The sequence below is a fragment of the Colossoma macropomum genome, unplaced genomic scaffold, assembly GCF_904425465.1.
Source record: "Colossoma macropomum unplaced genomic scaffold, Colossoma_macropomum, whole genome shotgun sequence".
Lineage (NCBI taxonomy): Eukaryota > Metazoa > Chordata > Actinopteri > Characiformes > Serrasalmidae > Colossoma > Colossoma macropomum.
Window position 1 is genome coordinate 14,228,193 of NW_023494802.1, and position 19,559 is coordinate 14,247,751.

A 19,559-nucleotide genomic window follows, 5' to 3' on the forward strand; every position below is an offset into this window, starting at 1 on the left:
ATAACAAGTGTGTGATCGTCTGCATGCTTTTGTTTCAGTGCAAAATATGTTGAGATGTGCATTAAATGACCTCTGAATTTTTAAACTCATACTGGACCCTAACCACTTACTGTCTTGGAGGCCAAACACTATTTGACTACAGCAAATCACAGTCTACTTTATATAGAATGTTTATGAACTATTTTATGGCTTTATTAAATCAACTTACTCCCCCATATCTCTCTGCATCTCTTCCGCTATTGTTCGAGGTTTAGTATTTGCTTTATGACTCAGTTTCATTCACAAATATAATGGAGCTTATCGAGCGGAGTGGTACGATGCTGCTGCGCTTCTACTCCGTTTAGAGAAAATGTATGATTGGCTCATCTACATTATCGTTCCCTGTTGGCCACACATTGTGTCAATTAGCTAATTGATTTGTGCATTAGAGTCGTCACGCTGCAGCTAAAGCAGACAATTCACACAGCATAGAACCCCTCAAAAAATCACCACCCCCTCCCTGCCGCTTCTTTTTATCTGTCAGAACGTTCACAAGAGAGAATTTTTTCTTCAGTAAATGCGAGCACACAGTGTATGTGAGAGAGATTCCTGCCACCAAACTATATATATTTAGGACAAACTTGACACATTTTATTTCTATATTCAGTGAATCTTTTGGTAAATACTTAAAGCCTTCCTGGAGGAGCCAGTTCATTCTCTTCATTCTCATTCATCTCCCAAGCTCATTGTTAAACAAAAGTGCATTCTTATATAGAATTTGTTTAGTATGGTTTCAAGTCTTTAATTTCACAGTTTCACAAATATCTGTGTATTAGAATGCATGTTTTGCATTTGTGTTCTTTACGCTCATACATGTACATTTGAGTTTCTATTATGTTATTTGCACCCTGTGTAATATTTGAAACTAAACTGGGTTTAGTTGTTACACTTGACATAGAGGCTGTCACCCAAGAGGTTGTCATGAATACACAATATGTTGAGTTTCACAGCAAATTTTAACAAAGTCAACAAGATTTTTAACAAATTTGGAAAGTTTTGAAAGGTGACTGAACAATAGCAAATTGTTCACCAAAAATCTACTTATGACAGAAAATCAGTTGATAGTTATGACAGAAAACGATTCGTAGTTTCTCTTGAAGGTCACTCTTTTACATACGGACCTCTTATGAACCATCAGAAGTAATGAAGTGTACCTATATACTGAAGTCAGAAGTTGAATAAATTTAATAGTAGTGGTCTCCAAAACAGTAAGGTAAGATGAAAAGTGGCACTATTTAAAAATGGCACTTAAGTACACTAGTGGACTACTTGTTCTTTCTACCACTGTTGATATAACACATCGTTCCTCATGGGTCACAAACCAAATGGGTTTGCAGCACTCTGCCAAGATGAAAAAAACAACTTTTAGCACAACTAGTTGACACTTTATTCAAGTGTGTAAACAGTGAACTGACCCTGTTCCACATAGCAGTAGGACTGCCTTTTGCTGCTACTTTCTCACAGTGAAGGTCCAGACCCACCCAACCACTGTCTGACCTTTCCACACTGCTGCAAATGCGGTTATTTTGCATGCCACCCTTGGTCTTCCAGTATGCTGCAATCTGTAAACACTGTTGTTTTTCCCACAAGAGAAAGTGCTGCACCAGCCACACCTCAGCCTCACTCTTTCATGACCCAACAAATTTGACGCTATAGAGGTCAGTTTTCCTTCCTGTGTGCTCTAATGTGTGAAAGAAAGGAGTGATTTGCTGGCAAACAGCCGCAGAAGCGATAAAATGTAGTGTTAAACTGTCTTGTGATCTCACACTAGACTTTGTAAGAAATTTTCTAACAAGCTCCCCCAGGTCCAGTGCTCTATTCTCAGCAAACATGGACTTGTGGTTATGACAATGCTCTCACATTGGTAGGGACATCTGAAACGTAAAGTAATAGTTCAGCACTAAATTAAACTTACATTTTTCTTCTTACCCTAGATGTAGTCAAATCAGCCAAGACAGGTTTGGAGTCCAAATTTTGTTTCTTTAATTTAGAACCGGAGCCATGAAGCTAACGTTATTAACAAACACTAGAACTCTTATCTTAATATCCCAAATTATTTCCATGAAAATATATCACTTAAACTTCCAGGTCTGAATTAAGGATGCACTTTGATGTGGTTTAGGACACTTATGACTAATTTATGACATACTGTAAATATGAACAAGCCTTCACTGTTTAGCAGAACGCTGCAGGCCACCGTTATACACAAATAGGTCTGAATTCACTTCAGGAGTTGTAGTGCTTGAATCAGTTGAATCACGATCAGTTTTTGTGACTGCGAACATCGTAAGTATGAAGGAATCTGATTCCCCTGATTTCTGACTGCTTTGTGAATACCAATTGGTGTTGTCTGAAATAGCCCATCATAGTGTTATTTTATAGCTTTTTTATAGTTCGCTGTAAGTCATACTGTATCCTAAAACATATCAACAAGACTGCGCAACCAAGATCTGGATGGGGTTTGAGTGTGTTAAGAGTTCTGGTGATGTTTTTGGACTGAGTGACTATTGTGTTCTAGTGTTTGTTAGCACTATTAGGTTCACAGCTACACTTGTAAGCTAAGGAAGCAAAATTTGGGCTCCAGACATGTCTTTGCTGGTTGACTACTTATAGGGTTAGTAGAAAGTTATGTCATTTTAAATTTTCACCAAAACCATTCTTTTAACATGTACTTAGCTTGCTGGTTTTTACCTCTGGGTTTGAGACAAGATGAGAGTTGCTATGAGAAGATTATTATTTTTTGTATTTTAGTGTTTAGTGTCTCATGTGTGGCATTTGTCAGCAAGTAGTATATACAGCATCAATGCAGGGTAACCACTAAGAATAAATAGATCAACATGGATCACACAGCTCAGAAGGTTAAGAACCTCTGATCTAACACATTAGGCTGACTATTTGTTTTATGATTCATTTATATATTGTGAGTATATGTTTCATTCACAAATATGATTGAGCTTCTTGAGAGGAGTAGCAACAATCCTGTTACGCTTCTTCTCCAGAGAAAGAGTCTTATTGGCTCATCCATAATATGGTCCCCTCTTGGCCACACATTGTGTCAATTTAGCTAATTGATTTGTGTGTTATAGTCGTCACGCTGCAGCTAATGCAGACAGTTCACACACGGCTGAATCTCTAAAAAATCACCACCCCCTTCCTGCCTCTTTTTTTAATCTGTCGTAACGTTCACAAGAGAGGGAGACAGATTTCTTCTTCAATAAATGCTAGCCGACAGAGTGGGTGAGAGAGATTTCTGTCACTTCCCAAACAGTATATTTAGGGCAAAATGATGGAGATTAAACTTGACAAGTTTTATTTCTCCACTTTAAATGTTCAGAAATAGAATCTAAAACGGCCTGGGCTTTCGGGCGAAGCAGGGGACAATGTAGAAGTGCAGAGTGTCCTTTCAAACAGAGCAGCTCATCTCTTTATTATTCATGCTTTTGAATGTGTGAGTGACTTCTTTCAGTGTGTCACACAGGACTGACACACTTTCTTGCTTCTTTCTTTTATATGCAGGCACAGACAGGCACTTGCACACATTCACACACAGAGAGTGTAGTAACAGGATGAGATAGTTAATTCCCTCCAGGTCCTCATACCTTCCCGGAATTAATGTCTGCCATTAACTTTGAGATGGGGCTCATATTCCAGAAATTGCTCACCATCACTAATGACCCTGCCCAACCTTAATCTAATCTGCTTGTACTCCATTCCGACCGCAGATAAGATAAAACAGGCTATCAAAGTCATTGTAGAGTATTAGATTACAACTTATATGTCAGTGAGCTTTGAGCACGCAATTACTATTGTCAAGAATGTTATGGTCATTTGTAGTAATTAGACTGTTGCTGTAGCTTTATATATATATATATATATATATATATATATATATATATATATATATATATATATGTATATATACACATATATATGTAAAAAAATATGTATATATATATAAATTTGATTATGTAAACATTTTATGAAGAATGGATCAATAGAAATGCTTCAAAAGTACTTGAACTTATTTTGAAAATATACAGGGAATTTTTCTGCTATTTCAAAACTTCTGCATAGTGCAGTTAACATTTTAATATTGTAAACAGAGTCATTTAAGATGGTTTAATGTGAAAGGTTCTATTCAGGAGAAACTTACAGGGTCAGAATTGTTCACGTAGGAACCACAGGTCCAAAGAATTTAATGCTTTTAAAAGTTACCTCACAAAAAGTTAATACAAGAAATGGTTACAAATGCATTTGAAATCAGATTTTGGCCATAAACATACATTTTTTAATCTATTCATGACAGAGAGATGCATTTAAGGTAAAATTGTACCCAAAGAAAACATTTTTTCTGATTTACCATTGTTTTACCATTTTCAACACTACATATAAAAACTCAGAAGACGTGTAGGTTCACTGGTGTTTTTAGATAGTAAATTAAATTGCTATATTTGTGACACAGACATCGTGAGCCCTACTTCCTGTCACTACCATTATAAAGAAATTAGAGTCAGTAAGCTTCTCTAAAACAAAACATTCGGCATAATCTTTGGGCTAAAATATATATTTAATCCATCATGACAGAGAGATCAATAGAGGGTGTTGTAAGGCAAAGTAGTCCCAAAAGAAAACTTATTTTTGGATTTTTGGGCAATTTTCGTTAATCAGTATTACATATAAAAACTCACAAGATGTGTAGGTTCAATGGTCATACAATTTACATTGGGGGCATTGTGACCCCTGCCATTAAAACATTCTGAATGACTGTCTTTACAGCTCAGAGATTGAATTAGATAGAATTTTCAAAATTAGGTGGAATTCCCCTATAACATTTTTCCTTTTCCTGGAGAACTGTAAAAAAAATGGGGGGTTTAACTTAAAAAAATAGTTATGTCCAGGCTGCCTTAACATGTTGAGCGTTTGAACTTCAGATAATAAGTTGATAGGGCTTAAATGCAGATTCTTGTTCCGTTAACTTACTATTCGAAATTCGGTTAACTAAAAATTTGAAGGAAGCCCAAACACTTTAAAAACTTTGAAGTTACAAAAAACTTAGTCAAAATAAAGCTAAATAACTTTTTTTTACAGTGTGTAACGGTTTCATTTTTAGAGATACAAGGTTTTATTACCTCAGTAACAGCATGTAGGAGGCTTTCCCTGGAGGTTTTTCCTCCATCAATTTAACTTTTGCAAGTGCTGCCCATGTGTTCAGTTAAACAATTGTGGCTTGAGGAGTTTGAGCAAAAAACAACTTGGCTGGAGTTCTTCTGCTTTGCATTAGAAGACTGTACCCCCCTTGCTGAAGATCCGAGAGTGCGGTGCGAGAGTCATGGAGAACATGGAGGAGACAGGGAGGTAGCAGATTACAAAAACCCATCACAGAGAAGAGTAGTGGTGGGTAGGGAATATATTAGCTAGCAGGGAGGAGTTCTCAGACACATCTTCCTCCCAGACTTCATTTGCACACTTTGTTCAGCGCAGTCGGAGCTGAGGCATAGCTGTTTGGACTGCAGAACAAGCCTGTCAAGGGAGAGGCATGTGTGTGCGTGTGAACACATGGGAGAGTGCATGTGTATGAGCACGTGCACAACTGCTCATACACAAAGTGTGTGACTGTGTGTCTGCTGACCTAAGAAACAGGAGAAAGAAATAGTGAAAAAAGGGTGTCAGAAGACTTTATCAGTCACTCTAACCACAAGTGAAGTGTAAATGATTGGGTGTTTTTGAGGATTCAGAGCTGTATATGTGTGAGGAGGAAAAACAGTGTTATATGTTGTCAGTATATTGCAAAATTAAAAATAGAATATATGGCAGTATATTTTAAATATAGAGGAAAAGCCTCCAAAAGGGCCATGCATATTATAAGCCCACCAGTTTTAATGTGAAATATTTAAAAAATGTGAGTAGTTATCAAAGTGTATTAGACGGTTTGTCTAGTAAACACACTTTAATCTTCTTTGTCTGTTGATGTGAGTTCTGAGCCAATATAATTCAAAGCAAACTTTTATTTTAAGGGTGGATTTGAACAGAAACATTTTTCAAAATTCTGTGGGACAAACAAGGAAAATGTTAATAATATTGACAAAGTATTGAAATTAATGAATAATTGATTACCTACAGTGGTACTAGATAATGTGATCCCAATAAAACAAATAACACAAACAATTGTGTAGTTTTTCCATTCATTTATTGAACAAGATGATCCAACATTACAAGTCTTTGTTGGTATAGGGGACAATTAAGGTCAGGAGAATTAAGTGTGAGGGTTGGTGACCCTGCCCTATTTATAAAATATCAACCTGAGCCTTCACTGTCAAGGTCTGGTTTTCACCACATTTATGAGTGCGAAACATGCCTTATTGAAATAATATTCTGAGGACCTCAGATAAAGACCTGTCAACGCTCATCAGGCTGGAACAGGCTGGAGGTAACAAAACATTTTCTGAAGTTTGGGCTTCAGTAATCAACTGTCAAACAAAGAAGATTCAACGCCATAGTTAGCCTCCCAAGTAGTAGTGGTCCAGCAAAAATCACTTCATTTCTACGAGAAGAAAAGGAACCCCAGGGCAACATCTAAAAATTTGCAGGCCTCTGTTGCACTGGCTAATGTCAGTGTTTAAGAGTCCACTATCAGGTAAACACTGCACAAGAATAGTGTGTATGAAAGGGAGCAAGCTACTACAGATTGAACATTTCTGAGCAAGAATACTACTAAAAGAATCTGGACTGATGATGAGGCAAAAATAAATTGTATGGCTTAAATGACAAATGTTGTGTTTGCAGAAAGCTGAGCAGTACATTGCAGCATACGAACCTCAATCCAACTGTGAAACATGGTGGTGGTAGTAGCATGGTTTGGGGCTGTTTTGCAGCCATTGGACCAGGACAGTTTGCTTTTTCTTGATGATAAAATGAATTCTGGATTGTGTCAGAAGACTCTACAGGAGAATATCAGGGCATCCGTCTGTGAGCTGAAGCTCAACAGAAGCTGGGTCTTACATCTAGACAACAGCCCTAAACACACAGATCAGTCTACCAAAAGATGGTTGAAGCAGAAGAAATTTCATGTTTTGGAATGCCTAAATCAAAGTCCAGACCTTAATCCAATAAAAATGTTGTGACAGTTCCTGATGTGTGGCATTCATGCAAGAAAGCCCACCAGTGGGAGAACAATGAGTCAATGAGCCAGGCTGAAACATTTAATTGAAGTCACACTGCTTACAGAGCAAAAGTTCACATACTTTTATCAACAAAGACTTTTAATATCGGATCACTGTGTTGAGTAAATTAATGGAAAAAATATATAATTGCTTTTGTTACTTGTTTTATTGAGTTCTCTTCATCTAATATGTATCTATGAAGTATAATAATCTGATTACATTTTAGTTCAGATTTAAATAGAAACTCTTATTCTAAAGGGTTTACAAACATTCTAGCGCCACAGTATTGACATAATCTTAAAATTGAGCTTTTTTTCTGAAATAAAACAACTGGACTTATTGAGAGCACCAGTAGACTTAAAGGTTACAAGTGGCTGCAATAAGTCCAGCCCAGACCTTTAATCTTTTCTGTTTTTTATTCCAATATATTTCATTAAATTATGAAATATATCACTCAAATTTGAAAAGTCCTTACTGGGGGCTTTTCACTTATTGGCCTTTTTTCTAGGGGCAGTTTGCAAAATATAATAACAGTGTGAGTAAGAAGGAGATCTATGGCCTCGCACACTGCACCATGGTGCGGTTTCTCTCTGTACAGATTACAGACAGCAGTTAGGCTGACTTTTTCTGATTATCTCCTGCAGAAGCGGCTGTGGCACCGCGTTTGTTCTCCCGAGAAATTATGATAACAAAAGTCACCCCTAGCGTCGCTCACACATTCATATCATCCACGCTTCAATTTGAGTCTCCATGGAAACTGGTACAACTTAGTGGCGGGTGATGCGTAATGATGTTGGTCTCGCCACCAGAGGCAAGGCAGACCGCAGAGAGAGCGAGAGAGAGAGAGAGAGAGAGAGAGAACGAGAGGAAGAGAGAGAGAGAGAGAGAGAGTGCGAGAGTCTTATTGACCCCAGGGACGCAGGGGTAAATATTCTAGTCAAAGCTCCTGTCTCTGAGGCAGCCTGCCTTTACCGTTGAGAGCAGAGAAAAGTGTCAAGTAGCCTGGTTTATACGTTCCTGTCTATTGTCCACATTGGAATATAGCAAGACAGCACTGCCCAGATTTCTGGGTTTCACCTCATCAAAGAGTTTATGAGGCGGATTCTCAGCGTGTGCATATGCTGCATAATTTTTACAGATATCTGCAAGGTGCCACCTGTCGAAATCTGCATTAGCCCCAAAACCCACCAGGTGGCAGGTGCTCCGTCTGCAAGAGACATCCGCACACATTAGTGTGTGTGTGTGTGTGTGTGTGTGTGTGCGTGTGTTGGTGTGCATGAGTGCAGTAGGGGGGGTGTTATGATGTCAAGGTGCTGTTGTGTTGATTGAGGAGCTGGAGAGGCAGCCTAATGATGTGGCTATGCTGGGTGCTCTGCACACCTGCCTAAGAGTGACTCATAAAGCTTCACTCTGAAAGCTCCCTCCTGCTTCCTCCAGCTCATCTGAAATATTAAACACTTTAAATGCTATTTCACATGCTGTGATTCTTTCACAGGCGTAGAAAAGGAGATGAAGTTTGTTAAAACATCATGAGGCACTTAACTAGTCCCTTCTCCTGAAGGGAATCTTGAAATGGTAACAGATTCTTGAAGATTCTTTGAAGTATGGTTTAAGATTATTGACATCCTTAAAAACATTTACAGTTCACAGTATCTAGATTAACCAACAGCATCACATTTAAAAAATAGTATCAAAAACTAGGAATACAATGATTTTTATTCAACGTCTAACATACTGCACTGAACTAAATCCAGTTGGACTGGGCTAATCATGCTCGCTTTGTAATGCCACATGCAGTTATTTTGATCAGTAGTGATGACATCTACGATATGCTCAGAAAAGCGTATTGTGACCTAATGTGGCGTAATTTACAGCACTAATGACAAATACTGCCATATTGCCTGCACTTACCTTTAAATGTCCATAGGTATCATATATTAAAACTTTTTGACCGCAGAGGCCAATATGTGGGCCCACACTTCAATTACTTGCTGTCATTTTTGCATCCCTTAAATATTAGTATCATAAAAGCTGGTACCACTTTGCAATAACACTACATTTGGAAAGGGTTATGAGTAGTTTAAAAATAGTTTATATGTTTGAAAATTAGATGATAAAGACTTACAACACCAAGATAAAAAGGGCAGTGGTGACCTGTTGCTTGCCAAATAGTCCATATTCATCTATACTGTTAAATCTCAGGTCTTACTCCACCAGCCAGCATTACACCTGTCAGCCACATCAGATATTTGTTGATAAGGTACTACATTCACATTCTAAGGTCTTAGCAATATTGTTTATCTTGGCATTTTCAGCATGCTATCTGTCATCATTCTTGTGATTGTCACAAGTAGTGGTAAGACACAAAAGTGGTACTCGTGTGATCCTTGGGGTGGCATCTTTAGGACAGCATTCCAGGGATGACACCATCCTTTACTGGGTCACTGCTTGCCCACTCTCAGATATTTGTGGCCTGCCTAAACCATCCTTGTTATCTGTTGTTCTTTGTGTTCTGTCTAAACCATCCTTGTTATCTGTTGTTCTTTGTGTTATTAGAAAATCAAGTGCTTTTCCTTTTTTGCAATTACTAAATGACAGATTTTAGGTTTTCTTGTTTGGTTTGATGTTTCTCTGCATCTCAAATGGTCTATGAGTATTTGTTAATGAATTATTGTACATAGTAGTTACTGAATTATACATCTTAAGATTAATAACCAAATAATATGCCTGCATTTTAAAGGGCCAATAAAGTAAATGCATGCCTGTACACACTTGTTCATCACTTGTGTTTGTTTTTGTTGATTCAGGTAACCAGCCTTCACCACTGGGATCAGTAGAGAGTTATAATCATGTGAAGAGGAGATGGGAGGCTGTGGCTCCACTCCCTAGCCCACGATGTTCTTGTACCTCCCTGCAGACCTCCAACATGCTGTTTGTCATCGGAGGGGTATCCCAGGGACCCAGTACCGCGGTGGAGGCCCTCTGTCTGCGAGAAAGTGTCTGACAGACACACGAACGCGTGCGCACCTATAAACAGACACAAATGCACCCAGTGCTGGACTCTCCTGGGACACAGACCAAACCGCAGAGTTCTCCCCCAATTGCCTGGCTGCTGGACTCAGACACAGGCTCTAGTGTTTCAAGTCTGTCCTTTCAACAAGGGGGACCTACAGGAGTCTAGACAGCAGCACACATATCTGGATGGATAGACTGTGTTGATGCTGGAGGTCTTAGACAAACTAGCAAAAAAAAAATCTCCACACAAACCTACACAGACAGAGGTTCAGTGGTGCAGACGCCTTTGATCTGTACAGTGTCTTTTCAGAATCAAAGCAGGGTACTTTTCTGGCTAAACTCAAAAGGAACTTAGGGCCATATCCACCACGCTGCCGCAGAGTTTGCCTGCAGTAGCACGTTTAGCACTTTTTCTATTACCTTAAAGGAAAAGGAGAGATGATGTGTGAGGATTTTTTTTGCAGGAGTGGAGGCGTATGCCTGTGTGTTTTTGTACCTTCACAGCCATGCATGTGTGAAATTCAGCACTGTTATTCTTAGAGCAGCGAAGAGCACTCCGCTAATGGTTAATAACCGATGCCTGCGCTGTAGCATGGGGTTCGGATTAGGGCGAGTGATGGAGATGGGTCGTGTCAAAATTAGTCAGCAAGTGTGCGACCAAGCTCAGTCCAAGCGATTACTGAGAAGTGTCAGAGCCCCACATAATGCATTTATGACTTCAAAGTTACCATATATAAAACAACCATTATACCGTCCAAATGAGCAGTTGGCATGACAACTGATGGTTGGTTTCAGTGAGCTGATTGGAAGGAACTTGTTTGAAGCAGTTTGCTGAAAGCCTACAACTAGTGCAGCAGTTAGCCAGCCGCACAGTGTTGCTGTCGTGCCATGTCTGTCCACACACTGAAAAATTGAGAACCATTTTCAAAGGCGCCATTGACAGCAGGACTGGTGACTGCTGCCAAGGGGATGCTACCTGGAGTTCAGAACAGAACAAAATCCCGTTAGGTAATCTTCACACGCACGGTTTTCACGTCCCCCTGCACGCCTACACACATGCACACACATAACATGCTTTACTGGCACTCTGCGGTTGCCCAGTGTCTCCGCCATAGATAATATGGCCATGGTTTGAGGTCAGAGTTTTCATCAAGGCTCTGCAATTAGGAGCTACAGTACTGTGCAAAAGTCAGAAACCACCCTTCATGTATTTCATTTCCAGAGTAAACAGCCGTTAGGTACAAATTATTGATTTTTCAACTCCAGAAAAAAAGCAGAAAACATAACATTATACAGCCTCAACAATTAAATATTATATCAAATTTTCCAGTATTTAGTGTGTCCACCCTTTGCCTATATTTTTATTATAAAAAAAAATATACTGTTGCTGACCTTTGGACAAACATGCTCGTAGTTACCAATGGACATGAAAGAATGGAGGAAGAAAAAGAAAAGAAAAAGGGCTGTTAAGGACTGTTCCTCAAGGTGACATATCAATAGCTGCTATATATGCCAAAACGTGTTTATTTTCTAAATTAAGTTGTACATCAGATCAGTGGCACTGTTGTAACCTGGCACAACCAAAAATCAATGGATGGAACCTGGTGAGTTGACCACAAAAGCAAAATAAATTTCTTGGCCAAAGACACAAATATAAAAACAATGCTTTGTTTTATAATGAATACATATACAGATTCCATATAAACATTTAATATATGACTTAGCATCTCGCCAACCTAGGAGTATGTTAAAGACTACAAAGCTCTCTGAGAGGCGCCGTAGCTCATGGAAATCATGTATGAATGGCAATTACACCAGCATATTCTAATTATTACTTTTAGCATCATCAGACACTTATTAACTGATTGGTAACTACTCTGATATCACATTTTCACCATAAGACCCAAAACATACTTCATGCAAGAAGGCAAACACAGACGCTTTGAACTACACAGACTGGGTTTCACGTGTAGTTGCACTGAAAAATATCACAACCAATTTTATAATTTAATTCAATTTAATTTATTTAATTCAAAGCAAAGATGGCTTACGTAAACATAAAGAATATGATACATTATCACCTTTCCATTCCGACAGAAAAGGTAAAGCAGCTCACGCTCCTCTACTTGTCCACGTTTAGCTGTTGAGGCTGTTGGAATAACAGTACTTCCCTCTCTGATCTGTCCTCTATCACCCCCTTCAGTACTGAGTGTTTTAACCACCACAGCAACATAAGAATGCTCAGTGAGTTTGTACAGAAGGACCGAGCGTTTGCAATGTGTTCGCCGAGCGTTGCGTACTTCGTTGAGTATGCTTCTGGCCTAAAGCGTAATTGATGCTTCATTAATGATGGCTGACTAATGATAGGTGACTGTCTCACCTTGCGTAACTGGGGTTGCCAGATGGGCGGCCATGCTTCATTCCAGGGTGGCACTGGCCACCCCTAGCCATCCCTTGGCTTTGCCTCTATACAGTGAACAAAACCTATGGCTTTTTCAAATCTGAATCACCTTGATTTTCTCAAAGATGAAAGCTTTAGGTACTGTTTATTTGATGGAGATGTTTTGGTGGTATTTTATGGCTGTGATGAAGGGTGGTCTCTTGACTTTTGCACAGTACTGAGTTCACAGTTGGAGCACCAGAGGAATTAGCCTGGTTGTGGGGACGTTTCTGGTATATTGTTTTGATGGAGAGGAGTGGGGTGACACTTATAGCATGTTGGTCATTCTGATTAAATCCTGGTCTGCTCTCTGATGGTCTCATGGCCTGCCATTAACAGAAGGCCCAGTGCCTGACTCCATAATAAGACACTTTTACATATTCATGCTCTCATATTTAGCCTGTCTCCAGGGTGTGCTGCTGTCTCTCAGTCATCCATCTGTGTGTTTGTGTGTGTGTGTGTGTGTGTGTTTGTGTAAAGGGTGACTATCTCTGATGAATGCTGTGTGGATGGCAAAGACATTCATTTACCTCCAGCATGTGAGCGACACATGCCTTGCCCGCAAACGAGATGATCAAAGGAACACGTGCGCATACGGTCCTGCGCACACACACGTCCGCACACCCACTCACGTTCAACATGTCTTGTTTGTTTAGATTTACACCTCCCTAATGATACAACTGTGATACTCCGCTGGCTGCCAGCAGTCTTTTGCAGCATGTCACAGCAGAAATGTTAGCTGGTGATAGATAGAGGGTTGTGGCTATGTGCAGCCTTGACAGGCTTGCCTGCTCAGAGACAGCATAGAAAGAGGGAGAGCTCATGAGGACAAGGAACGAGTATTATTTCCTTTTCTCAAAAAAAAAAACGCCTTATATTTGCTGTCCCGCAACGAAAATAAACACAAGCTTTGCTGTGCTACAAATGCAAAGCGTGTTTCTAGCATTGTGTGTGGCTTGAATAATGGCTTGTAGAGTTGTAGTTCTTGACAGTTGGTAACAGCCTCCAGGCTTTGCAGGACCAGGCGATGTGTGAGTAGATTAGCTGAGATGATTCTGAAAACAATATACCTCTTTTTCTATACGTATTCTGCAACACGACAAGACTTACGAGTGCAACGCGCTACAATTCGCTATTCTTAACATTCATAAATCCTGCACTCACAGCTTAGACCCCTAACCCAGGTCATTTCTTTTAATCTGCCAACAGATTAAATTTCTTTTAATCTGTTCTTGGATAAGAAATTTTATAGAATAAGGGCCTGCACATCCAGAGTAGGAGCAATATGAAGTCCTTTCTGAGTTTCAGATTTTAGAGACCCAGAGAATTTCACAACCCATTTAAATGAAATAGGCAATCAGTACAAATTTTACCAAGGTAACTACACGAAGATTGAATATATTCCCCCAGTCTGTGCATTTGTGCATTTCTAATAAGGAACACAGAGTGTATAGAACACCTTGGACCTTCAGTAGCAGTTGTGTTGCTGTGATTTTGATCATGTTTCTCTATGTCATGAATATTTCCCTGTGGTGAACCTCTAGTTTGGATCAGTGAATTAACCCAGTGCTTTGTGTTTGGTTGGTCTACTTGTTTGTTTTTGTTCATGTGTGAGGTAATAGGTTGTCATTTTTCACCCTTTTTTTCTGAAGAGCTGAGGTGCTGGGTCTGTCCTTTCTCTATGATGCTGTGTTTTGACCTTTGTAATTGGTGTAAACTGCAGATTGTGCTAGCTGACGGGCACCGATAGTGTCCGATGCGCAGGGCTGGTACTTTGTTCCAGAGCATAGCTGAGTCTGTGCCTCCATTGTAGAAAAAAAAAAACCTGCCAAAGAGGAGCTTAGTCAACGAACAAAACACTGTTAAAGCTATTGGCTTATCAATGGAATATCGTGTGTGTAAAAAGTATATGAAACATGCCAGTGCAATCGCATAGTAGAAAACAGTTTTATATTTCCAGATTTGTGCCTGTGGCGGATTTTTTGCCATGTTCACATCCTTCACATCAGAAATAATGTTGGAGGCTATGGTACACAACAGACACACTTGAAGAGAATGAGCAGAGACAGCGTGCTTGGCCACCGCCAGCCGTGGGGAGCCAGCGGTGTCCTTTAGCGTTATTCTTCTCCCATGAGCAGAACAAGAACTCTTAGCCCTGTAGGTTAAGCCGGTATCCACCGTGCGCTGACCGAACTTCATTGTAACAGATCTAATAATGGCAAAGTGCTCCTCTGCTGGCTTTTCTAATACAAATTTTGAAAGTGATGGTGAGGGAGCTGGCTGCCATGTTATCTGTCTCCAGCACAAGATTCCAGCAAGCTCATGCTCCTCTGACAATCAATTTGAAGCAATTTTTAAACAAAACAGTCTCACATGGCGTCACTCTTGACTTTTTCAAGGCCATAGAACTTAGTTAGCCAGATTGATTTGTACTTGTATAGAAAATAACATTTTACAGCCTTTCTATGCTGGAGCAACGTATGAAGATCAGCACTTCGGCGCTGTGGCACGCCTGGCGGATTTGATTCATCACAGTGTACAAGCACACCAATAGTGTCCCACTTCGAAGCACGTGTAGAAGCTATAAAAGGCCACCATAGCTTCATAATGATGTCATGAAATTGGAGGGTAAGCTTGTGTAGCAAATCCACATCGTAGAGAAGTGTCCTAGTGTTAGATATTCATTCATCTGATAGATTGCTGTGCATAAACTAACATGTATCCATTTTCATAGAGTATTGCTTGTCATTTTTGAGCTAAGTTTCTATCTCAAAACTGTCAAACAGTGACATCAAAGTGTAGAAAGCGTGAATGTAAGAAGCAAGTACAGCACAGTACTAATGTGCGTGATGCTACAGTAATAGATTACCATCGCACCTAATAAGTCCCCTCTATTCTTAAGTGCAGATTATAACAGCATATCACATGGAAACCTTCACTCAGACTGGCATGGTTGCTGACAGCGCTCTGGGAAAACACAGGTTCATGCAGGTTTGTGCCAGCGGCTCCAGTCCAGTAGTTCAGTGCCTATATATGTGAGGTAGTGCCTCTACTAAGACTTCTCTAATAAAAGATTTGAGCATTGCTGTCCAGTCTTGTCTTGCTGTGTGCCTTTTCTTTGCCTCATCTTTTACCCTCTAATTTTAGTGGAATGTGACAGCAGCCCCGCAGTGCAACCCTGGACCATGAATGCAACTGGCCAGCTCACAGAAAAGTGACAAACGGATCCTGCTCAAATGTCACTGCCATTCATTATAGATGAAGTAGATGCCACCAAAACATCTTCAAATGTCGCAGTGGGCCCATGCAGGCGAAAATGATTTTCTTGCCTCGTTGCACTGCCTGTTACATCTTTGATTTATGACTCTATGGTCAAGCAGTTGTGCAAATAGAAAAAAAGGCCGGTTTTAACTATGTCATTTACATTAGGGGTCATTTTACAGGACAGATGGGCTGGTGCACTAAGCATAAAGCCAGAAATGTCAAATACTTGCACTGCAGGCATGCTGTCAGTGCATTTACGTCATTAAATACAACGCGCAGCCCGACAGTAAGTCAGTGAAGGTCTTTCATGAGCAATGTTTAATCCAGCACATAAATCACAGATGAACTGAGGGTATTGACTTTGACTGAAATGGTGTGCTTGACTCCGTATTTCTTTTGTCAGATGTTGACCTTTGAAGAATGTTAGCCCGATCACACTAAAAAACGCCAGCCAATTAAAGTGTTATCCAGATCGATCTCATCCATTTCTGAATTTCTCTCTTCATTAGACAGTGACAGGCTGTATGATCTGAACCATTCGAGCGTATACATTGTGTCATTCACAGTGAGTAAACTGAATTTCTTAACGCTGTTATTTCCCTTCTCTGAGAGTGTGAGAGAGAGAGACAGAACAGGGTATTTTTATTCGCTACCCTGGCAACTGGCTCTGACATTTTGGGAGAATTCAAAATCCTGAGCAATGGACAGTCTAGGCTACCGCTGGGCTTTTGTCATGACTGATTGCACACTTATGCCACTCAGGGTCTTGCTTTATGCAGACTGATTTTCAGTGAAAAGAAATGGGTTAAGTGTTTTCTTGTAAGGAATAAGGGTAGGGCTAATGTTAGATATTTACACTCATATTGTCAGATTGCCCTGCTTTTTATACAGGTTAATATGAGTTCTAAACTATTTTAGATCTTCATTTTAAAACTCTGTTCTCTAAAAGAATGTTCTTTGGGTGTAAGACCCTTATATTAAACTGATTACACCTTTAAAGCAAAAGACAAAAGAAGCATGACAAAACCCAGACCAAACCCATCTACCAACCACACGCTATGTCACAAGATACTCTATGAAGCACTGACATCTAGGGACATTTTAAAATATTACACCATGGGGAACCTTAGCAGCTCAACAGGTACTGAATTGAATTCTTTTTTGGAGTTCCACTGTAATTTGCTTGTAACTTCACAAACAGTTGTGAGAAAAACTAACTTCAGAAGTATCTGTATTTCTGCCCGAGTGTGATCTGATCTTCAATTCAAACTACATATCATTTCCAAAGTCATTTGTTTACTGAACACATGGTTTAAATCATCAAGGTCATATGTATAAAAGGTATGCAAACCCTTATATTTCATAACTAGTGAAACAGCCTTTCTTGCCACAAACTTCAGCCAAAGGTTTTCAGTAGCTGCTGATCTGTCCTGAGCAAAAGTGAGGAAGTATTTTTCACTCATTCCTCTGGACCAAACTGTTACAGTTCATGGGTTTTTTGTAGTTTGTTTGGGTTTTTTAACATGTCTTGTTTGAATGGCCTGCTTCAGGTGACGACAGTGTTTCAGTGGGACTGAGGTCAGGACGCTGACTTCTGAAACACTAATTGTCTCACTTTGAGCTGCTTTATTGTTGACGTACTCCAGTGTTTTGGAGCATTATTATGTGGCATAGACCAACAGATCTATCAGTGACCGCAAGTTTACCTGAGGCGACAAGTCAACGTCACAGTTATATACTACCTCCACCATGGTTCACTGTTAAGATGAGGTTTTAGTGATAATAGGTAGTGTTTTGTTTTCTCCAAACAAGACACTTTGTATGTTTACCAGAAAGTTCAACTTTTGACTTTTGGTCTTTAGTAAACTTGAGACAGGCAGCAATGTTTCCAGTTTCATCAGCAACCATGAACGTTTCAACTATTTTAGATGTAATATTTTGTCGTTGTTAAATTAAACTGTCTTTTATTTATTGTTATGATTTGATGATGAGATCACGTTTTAGGAGCCGATTATACAGACCTCCAGATGATTCCAAATGCTCCCAAACTTCTTCTCACAGCTGTACAATCCTTTTTTGTGGCCTATAATTATATCACAGTAATTAGTTTAGTGTTGAATGAGTACAGTATTGATTTATCTGTTTATCTATTGTCTGTCTGAGGCTTATGAGCAAAGATTAGCTGCTCTGAGCTAAAGAGACCCTTAACAGTGCTGATATTAAAATCCACTTATGAATGTGAATTATTCACCAGGGCTGTTGAGGGGAAACACACAGAGCGATTATTTTTCTGTCAGTCGGACCTGATGACTGCTGGGTGCCCCTGATGGTTGTTTGAAAATTCAGTGAATGGTTTATTTGCTGCTACACTTTATTTTAAGGGCATCCTAATTGGGGCTACTCACGTAACTGAATTCATGATTGACATAACATATTTACAGTTTCACTACAGTGTCGTATCACTCCCACACAAGGAAAAGATTTTTTATCAGCAAAAAAAGACAATTTACTGGTAAATATGCTGTTATTTCTCAGTTAAGCCAATGAGGCCTCCTTCCTATTTCTCCCGTTGTATTGGATATAATCCAATAAGGACATTACTTAATGTCTTTGATGGCCTTGACACTTCTAGGGTAAGAGAGCTTATCCCCATGAAGCTTGCAGTCAGCACAATGGAATAGGTCTGTGATGTGTACAGATCTCATGACCTGAGAAACACAAAAGTATATGGCACTTATATCATTTTCAAGAATCTCCGGAATCTCTGAAATTGCAGTCTTGAATCTCTTGTAATTGTTTTACAAGACAAGGAAGAAAATTCTTAACATTTGTTAATCTAACGTGATAAAAAAAAACTTCCAAAATGTTATCAATCTCAAAGTTAAGAACAGCTGAGTATATAATTAGGGTCCCACTTTATTTGGACAGCCCCTAGTAGAATATATATAGATTTTCCAGTTATTAATAAACTAATTGTTGGGACTGCTTCCCAACAGTATTGGGGATCAATGTTTGAATTACTTCTAGGGATTGGTTTAGAACCTGGAGTAAGGTTAGGTTTAGGTTTTGGAATGAGGTTAATGTTACAGGTAGGGCCAGGGCCAGGGTTAGGGTTAATTAAAATTCAGGTAAATTTAATAGATAATTATGCATTCTAAGTTAAAGCAAGATAGTCATGTTCAAATCATCTACAGTGGGCTATTCAAATAAAGTGCTGCCAAAGTTAAGAACTGAAAAAATACAATTGCAAGAGTTTCTTATGACAGTGATTTTTTAAGGCTATGTGCACGTTCAGATGTGGTTAAATGGTTCTGTATCTGTACAGTACCTGCATTATTAATAGAAACATAATCTTATAGCCTGTAACAGTGCAGCACCTTTTGCAGTATATTACATCAGCCAGACATCAGTCACAAACCTTGTCAATACAATGTTTCTCTCTCTGGAACAATGCATTGCATAAGCTCATCGATGCAATTCATTTCAAACAGGAAGACAGCAAAACGAGGAGGGCCTCTCAGCGTTGACTGGGAATAGGACAATATGTCACTGCGTTTAAAAATAACTTCAGTATCTAACGCCTTAAATGGCTCATTAGGGGTATTTAAATTGTTTTTTCTCTGTTTCTTCCCTGTAGTTTT

General features: G+C 39.4%; 1 protein-coding gene across 1 annotated transcript in view; it reads left to right on the forward strand.

Annotated features, from left to right (window-relative positions):
* LOC118822604 (kelch domain-containing protein 8B-like) overlaps window positions 1-14,027 on the forward strand; it is a 116,008-nt gene extending 101,981 nt beyond the window's left edge. The window contains exon 7 of the mRNA XM_036591760.1: window positions 10,007-14,027. Coding sequence (XP_036447653.1) covers window positions 10,007-10,203 — 197 coding nt within the window. The 3' untranslated portion in view covers window positions 10,204-14,027. The remainder of the gene's footprint in view (window positions 1-10,006) is intronic.
* The last annotated feature ends 5,532 nt before the right edge of the window (window positions 14,028-19,559 follow it).